The sequence below is a fragment of the Takifugu rubripes genome, chromosome 5 (genome assembly GCF_901000725.2).
Source record: "Takifugu rubripes chromosome 5, fTakRub1.2, whole genome shotgun sequence".
Taxonomy (NCBI): Eukaryota; Metazoa; Chordata; class Actinopteri; order Tetraodontiformes; family Tetraodontidae; genus Takifugu; species Takifugu rubripes.
In genome coordinates this window covers 5,617,519-5,624,836 of record NC_042289.1, presented here as the reverse complement: position 1 = coordinate 5,624,836, position 7,318 = coordinate 5,617,519, and the positions used below count along the sequence as shown (strand labels likewise).

The following is a 7,318-nucleotide window of genomic DNA, read 5'->3' as shown; positions in this document are numbered from 1 at the left end:
ATCATGCTTCTGGTGTCTGCAGCATGTTAGCTGATGGCTCATTATGGTGGAGATATATAGGATCCAACAACCCAGAGAGGTTAACCTTGAAGGAGCGACCGCGCACACTGATTTATACAAACTGTACACCTGCGCACGTGGATACTAAACAGGAGAAGGCTGTGTTGGATGGATGCACAAACACATTTACGTCTTAAAACAGTAACATATTGGTGCTGAGATACTTTCAGATGGTTGTGTGGTTCGTCAACACCCGTTAGGATGGGTCCATCGCGCGGGTCAATGAAATCTGGATCGCTTTTCACAGCATGTAACAAGTTTACAGAAAATATTCCAGAGCAATATTGATAAAATAATGGCCATTATGTGGCAAAAATGTAAAACACATCATTAGATTATTTATCTCGAAATGGAGAGACTCTTACCAACGTGGCGAGATCCATCAGTGGTGTCCCGACCGTCACTGGAAAATGGAAGAGTTCAACCATGCTCCAGCTGTTTTTTCTCCTAGTTGAGCAGAAATTTGTAAAACTCTGAAACAGTATATGCTTTAGGCCACTGTCCGCATCTCATGATCTCTCTCCATGAATGCTTTTTGAGTTGGACTCTATTTGTTGGGCTGTGTTTTTACAGTAAAAGGCCACTTCATCGAAATTAACAAACTTGGGAATTTGGAAAAAAAATAAACACTACTTAAAGGACAAACAACCTAGAATGAAAAGCCTACTCGTGAGTTTCTCTCACCAGTGGAGAGAAAGTCACCCTAAATGGTTCTATAGATTGACCCTTACTCTCAGGCCGCTCTCTTTTAGTCCTGATGTTAGCTTCAGAGCTCTCGGTGACCATATCGTGTTTTCCATTTTTTCCTTAGACAAAGCATTGCTAAAGGGACAAACAAACTTCTGTTGATGATTCTGTTGTATCCAAGGTTAACATTCTCTGTTTGGGATAGCTTAGGGCAGACTGGCTGGCGCCGTGCATGGTTGCAGCCAGTCACTGACCTCCCACCGCTCTTACGCCTTATATACCTCTGGGTTTGAACGTCTGGTCAGAATTGGTGCTGGCTCTGCAAGCATAAACTGTTGCTGTGCTAGCACCACTTCTCCTGGTCAGTAAACTCCATTTACCTAAGTCATCTGAGTCTTCAGTATGTCAGCTCCACAACCTCCTTCCAGAATTTCCACAACAAGAATTCAGGCAAAGCTAAACCTTACAGGTGCTGTGGGTAAGTCACAAACAAAAATGTTATAATTTACTGATGCTAATAACATTTTTATGTATCCTCTACACCTCTTTACAGTTTTGAAGGCTGATCATCATCTGCAGTCATGTTTAAACTGGTAAAGTATTGCATTATATTTGCATTATATTTCAAATTCAATAAGATATTGAAAAAAAAGAAACTGACTGCTCTGTTGTCTGCGTATTCTACCGTCTTCCTTTTTAGTGTCTCTACCTGTTGAGCATTACCATTGTTGCAGGGATGGATCTTGGTAGGTTCAGCTGAAGTGTATCCACAAAGGCAGATCAACTTTAGTGGCGTAAAAACGATGACAGATCATCTTCAGCCGAGAGTCATTTGAACAAACTTCAGTTTAAAACTAACATTCCTTTTATTTAAACTTTGTTGTCCTCTGGTATACTAATCCTGCTAATGCTTTACTTTGGATAGACAATCTTGTGGCGCCCTGTTTCCATCCCATCCACACAAGTGAGCTGTTCCCATCTGCATTACACATCAGACAGCAATGCAGACCTGCGTAACAACACGAGCAGATCACACTGAGTTCTAATTTGTTCCTTCTTCAGGGTGCTGGACACAGTGGTTTGACAGGGACGATCCCACCGGAACCGGTGACTACGAGATGCTCAATCTTCTTCGGAATGCTCATCCAGGGAAGATTTGCGCTAACCCAGTAGATATTGAGGCCAGGACTCTGTCTGGGATCAGTGCGGCTGACACAGAAATATCATTTTCAGGTAGGTACTGTGCAGAGCAGGTGTTCAATGAAAGAAAATGTAGAAATTTCAGTCAGATTAGCATGGGCTAGCATGCTAAAGTGATGCTAAACTGCTACAATAGGAACTGCCAGTATCTTGCCAGACCTTTAAACAATAAACAAGAAAAACATCGATTCATGGTTCAGGCGACAGGGAACGGTGGAATTTTTCTTGTCCTCAAACTGCATTTCTGGTTACTGACAGAGGCATGTAATGCTAAAATGTTTGACAATATAGGAGGGATAAGATGAACACAGATAAAGTTTGGCTCGATTCCAGCACGCGCCGCCCAGCAATCAACCCAATTCACATGTCAAAATAGTCAGGTTAATAAACTAATGAGACCATTTGAAAGTGGGTTTCATCTCCTGACAGGAAGTAGCAGCTCGGTCAGTTTGGAGGGTCCAGTACTACTGATCAAACTCTGTTCTTTATAGAAATGGCGCAACCACTGGATTCATCTGTAGAACCAAAGACCAGTGCAAGAACAAGCCATGCAAAGACTATCGCGTCCGTTTCAGCTGCCATCCGCCTTTCTGCAGCTCAAGTAAACCAGCATTGCTGCTAGCACGAAGTCGAGCTTAATCTCCCATCTGAACCGCTCCCTTGTCTTCTTCTGCAGTCTGCTGGACAAAATGGTTCGACCTGGACAATCCTAGTGGAACTGGAGACTGGGAGCTGTTGATTAACCTGCACGCAGCATTTCCAGGACAGATCCCCAACTCACCAAACTACATACAAGCTGTGACCACAAACAACAATGTCCCAGCCCTGAGCACAGGCCAGGTGATCCACGTGTAAGTATATAGACCGATGCAAATCACATTTTATTCAAGGAAAAATGTGTGAATCTGAACTAAAGTTGAGCATCACACATTTATCCATCCTTGATATCTCATGGGGTAGATCATTTAACAGTTTTATTTTCCCCTTCTCTTTTAGTTTTAATCCCACTTTTGGGTTCGCTTGCCGCAAAAAGGATCAGCCCAATGGCATTTGTAAGGATTACAAGGTCCGCTTTGGCACCAAATGTAGCGATCAACAATCAGATTTCCTGATAACTAAGGGTAATTAAGGGTAATAATTTCATATCCAAATCTGTAGCTAGACATAAATAAGTGATTTATACCCATGATCCTTTGGCCTCATTTAAATCAAGCTGACTTTTCTTCTAAACTCTTCTAATTAGATTTTTTTTAAGCCTTCTGGTATGTAAACTTGTCACTGTATCTGTTATTTCTTTTGAACGACTGTATCCTGTTTCAATCAAAATCTGCTTTTGCTATTTCTTATTTTATTACTTGTTATTTGTTATCTGTTTATGAAAATGATCGTGTTCATCCTTATATAACTCATTAAAAATGCCCCTTTGACTTCGTTCCTATGGATGTATTGTGGTGTCGAGGTTTGTCGCTTTATAGCAAGATGGGTTTAATTCCAGCTCATATGCACGTGTGCACGCTCTCCACATGCGCTTGTGTTCCTGCCCGCTCTCATCTCACCAGGATTTCAGGAACCGACTAAAAAAAACGCAAAACATGTTTCCCTGCTCTTCAAACACACACTTGTTTTAGTTTTGTGGACAATAATAATGAGTAATAATAAAAATAAATAATAAGTGACTTTTTTTGTAAAGGGATGAGCTCACATTTACCAGCCCTAAAGCCATGCGTTGGATTTGAATCATCCACGATGGCGCGTTTGTCTCCTCGTCTGTTGGCGCCATGCTTCTCCCCACACAACAGCGAGCGGAGGGGATAACGGCTCGCTCTGGAAATTAAATCAGTTTACTGTAGCAGCTGAAAGCTGATCTTATTTTGCATAATATCCCAGAAACAGTTCACTGTGAGAAATTTCAGTTAGGGTCGGGAGTGCGGCAGGTCGACAATAAGCGCTCAGTCTGCGACACAGCCGTGGTGTATCCCGCCGCGAAAATGGGGAGTTAATGGAAGCACTCGTGCACCAACAGCAGGAGAGTGATGCGCACACTCCCGGTAAATGTAATTGTGGGGAGGAGAGTTCAATTGGTGCCTGTAAAATATGCGATTTTGACAAAAGCCTTCAACACTGGTGGGTGTATTACACTTGACATCTTATTACAACCCACTCTTTTCCTCTCTGGCAGATTTTCCCTCCAACACTGGTTCTCATTTAGCTGCACTCCTGTTGACATCCTCACTTTTAATCTGCTTTTATATGATGTGCCCTTCATTTGCTTCCCGTTTGTGATCCAGAAGCCGCGAGCTAACGATAACTTGCATGAAGTGCCTTCTACCTGCCCCTGGCCATAATTTGTTCTACCAAATACAACCTAGTTCTGGAGGTCAAAAGGGGATCTCCTTACTCAGTCTTTTACTGCACCGTGTCGCTCATCCTCTCCGTCATTTGTCCAAGTAAGTAATATAGACCTGAAGTCCAGAGTTGCCCCAAGAAGCTGTGATCAGTGCAGCGGCCGCTCAAGTGTGGGTCCAGATGAACGTCAAGGTTTATGTCAGAATAAAGTCTCGTACAGACAGAGTACTCTGATCTGGTGTTGGCGAAGGCACCACTATCAAAACAAGCTTTTAACACAACTCCCAAACTCATCTTTTAGCCTAAAGAAGAGCAAAATCAAGCGGTCATGTGACAGGACAGGTAAAAAGGGCAGTTTTCCAGTGCTGCCTGACAGTCTTAGGGAAAATGGACTCTACGTAAGTTTCTGGGGACCTTTTCTTTACTCAGGGCTCAAAACAGAGAACTGCGTCTTACTTTGAGCGTGTCTATCGTTGGGGGAGGAATTTAATAAAGTTCTTTGAGTCTTGAGGGCAAAACCTTTCTTGGGAGAAATAATTCACCCCGATGCTGATGTCTCTGATTGATTATAAAACACACAAATCTAGATAGTGATGGAGATACTGTGGAGCAGCATCACAACACCAAAACAAGCCTACTTTGAAAACAAGGTCAGTTAAGGTGAGAGTGCTCTGAGGAGCTCCATCCGTCCCCCAGTATCTCTGTCACACACACACACACACACACACACACACACGCACACACACACACACACACACACACACACACACACACACACACACACACACACACACACACACACACACAGAGCCTTGCCCCTTGGGTGGGTGTGGGGGGTGTTGGAGATGGCGATCCGCTGCCGACAGCGCCCAGAATGATGGATTTGTCACCGCAGACGTGAAGTAATGCCTGGCCACCCGTCCGCACCACGAAACAAACTGCTGGAGTTTATGTTGTCAGTCTTCTGCAGATGATGATGAGCCAGCTGCCGTGAAGGGGAAAAAAAACCCTCAACATCTGGTCCAACCTTTAACATGAACTTTGCATGAACCAAGCTGACAGTCTGTAAGTCAATCTGATATAACTAATTAGTCAAACAATAAATACAGTTGTGTGTAACATAGTCTAATGCAGCAGCATGGATGCTAAATGTTTGAAATGTAATAGTTTGGGGTGTCTAACATCCGTATTAGAGTCTCAGCAGGCTGTGGGGGCACTAATGAGAGCCAGACACATTATACATCAAAGAATATCCCATAAATGTGGAAGAGAAAGACTGACCAAAATATTTCTTTTCCTTCAATGTGTGACATCCCCTGATTTAGCTGCTTTGAGTCTTCACTGATGAAATCAGTATTTAATGTTGCAGTTAGCTGTTAAACAAAAGGTGGGTTTAATTTCATGGTGATTAAAAGATGTGACGCACAACTTCATTGTTGCGGTTGTGGGGTAAAAACTCACAGATGAGACACCACACACACGCCGGGGCAGAAGATGTTTGGGTTGTAGGAGGATTTTTACCATGTTAGCATGATTGCAGAGCTCGTCAGGGTCCTCGGAAGGGCCGAGGATCATCGCTCTGAGGGCTTCGCATTGCTCTGCCAAGCAGTTGTTTCATTGTGTTGCAGAAGAATGATTTAAATTTAAATAACTTTCTGTGTCTCTTGCCTTGCTCGCACATAAAGAAGCAGGCTATCCATCAAAACCGCGACAGGTTTCTAATCGTTCATAAATCATCTGTTAGAGAAGGTGGTCATCGGGCACTTCTATTTTCTGAACAAGACCAATACATTAAAGCACAGAGGGAGCAGACAGATTAATGGATTTCCTTGGGGCTGTCTACCGTGCTGTCAGAAACACGGCAAAATCATCTTTTTCCGTCAAAGAAAAATCGTTCAAGGATTTTCACTGTCGTGACGGCGATCCCAACCCAACCCACCAACACAAACTTAATCACCGTACAAGAAACAGACATCTAGGTGGACAAAGTACACAGGAACAGTTTGAAATTTGTAAAAATTATAAGACAAATGTGATGTTTTGAGAGCATGGATGTCCCACTGGAGGTGATGGTGACGATATCCCATACACTGCAAATTGGTAAAGTCAGTACGGCGTGTCACTTGAAGTAGTAGTCTATGAATCTTGATGATTTGTGATGGTTTCCTGAAGTGAAAAAAATCTGTTCTAGGGTCAGAACTGGTGATTAATCCACAACTTCTCAGTATTTGCTCTTTTTGGTCCTTTGGATTAGTTCTGCCACACGCATGTCATCACTCAACGCCTCAGAACAGTTCTGATTCAGTTCTGACAGAGTGTACTGCCCATTTTCTTTTCTATCAACTTTGCATTAGATGAGACTTACTGGACTTGGGGCAGCTAAATATCCCACATTTCGTTTTACCACAGCCAGCAGGAGCAGTCGCGATTGCAGAAAGTGTGCACTTTAAAGTACAGACGCCCAGGTCTGTACTGCAGTATTTCACAAGACTGTGTCTGCAAACTGTGATTTGAGAAGCGTCCTCAAGTGTGCTCAAAACAAACAGCCTTTCTGATCCTCAGGTCACATGACTGCATATAACAGAACACTATTGGAAAACTTATTGAGGAGTGATTACTTAATCACCACCAAAATGTCCCTTTGACCCAGAGGTTCTCACTGGGACCCCCCAAGATGAAAATGGATCTTTACCTGCAGCTGGTGGGTTCACCTCCTTTCTCGCGTTTTCACTGATTGCTCCAGAAAGTGAGAGAAGGTAATCTGCCATCCGAGCGCACTCATGTCATCTGGAGCATTTATTAAAAGATTTATGATCCATTCATCAATATTTATTGATCATCAAGGACACTGTGGATGGGCTAATAAAAGTTTAATCGTCCAATCAAAAAGTGAGACTTGCTAGGAAGGAGATTGACCCATTATCTCCTCTGTGTGTGGGCAAACACACACAGGCACACACACACACACACACACACGCACACACACACACACACACACACACACACACACACACATCTTTGAACA

The 7,318-nt window shown here is 43.1% G+C and overlaps 1 protein-coding gene across 1 annotated transcript; it reads left to right on the top strand.

The window, feature by feature from the left end:
- Positions 1-953: 953 nt before the first annotated feature.
- LOC101061482 (uncharacterized) lies at positions 954-3,361 on the top strand. The gene is made up of 8 exons (XM_029836682.1): positions 954-1,225; positions 1,301-1,340; positions 1,448-1,493; positions 1,673-1,711; positions 1,810-1,984; positions 2,439-2,548; positions 2,624-2,798; positions 2,944-3,361. Exons 2-8 carry the CDS (start codon positions 1,329-1,331, stop codon positions 3,074-3,076), a joined length of 690 nt encoding a protein of 229 aa, XP_029692542.1. The 5' UTR covers positions 954-1,225; positions 1,301-1,328; the 3' UTR covers positions 3,077-3,361.
- Positions 3,362-7,318: the final 3,957 nt, after the last annotated feature.

Coding starts and splice junctions, on each gene's coding strand:
- LOC101061482 (XM_029836682.1), top strand. Junction 1,494..1,672: donor TGTTGCAGGGATGGATCTTG/GTAGGTTCAGCT, acceptor TACTTTGGATAG/ACAATCTTGTGGCGCCCTGT. Junction 2,799..2,943: donor ACAGGCCAGGTGATCCACGT/GTAAGTATATAG, acceptor CTTCTCTTTTAG/TTTTAATCCCACTTTTGGGT.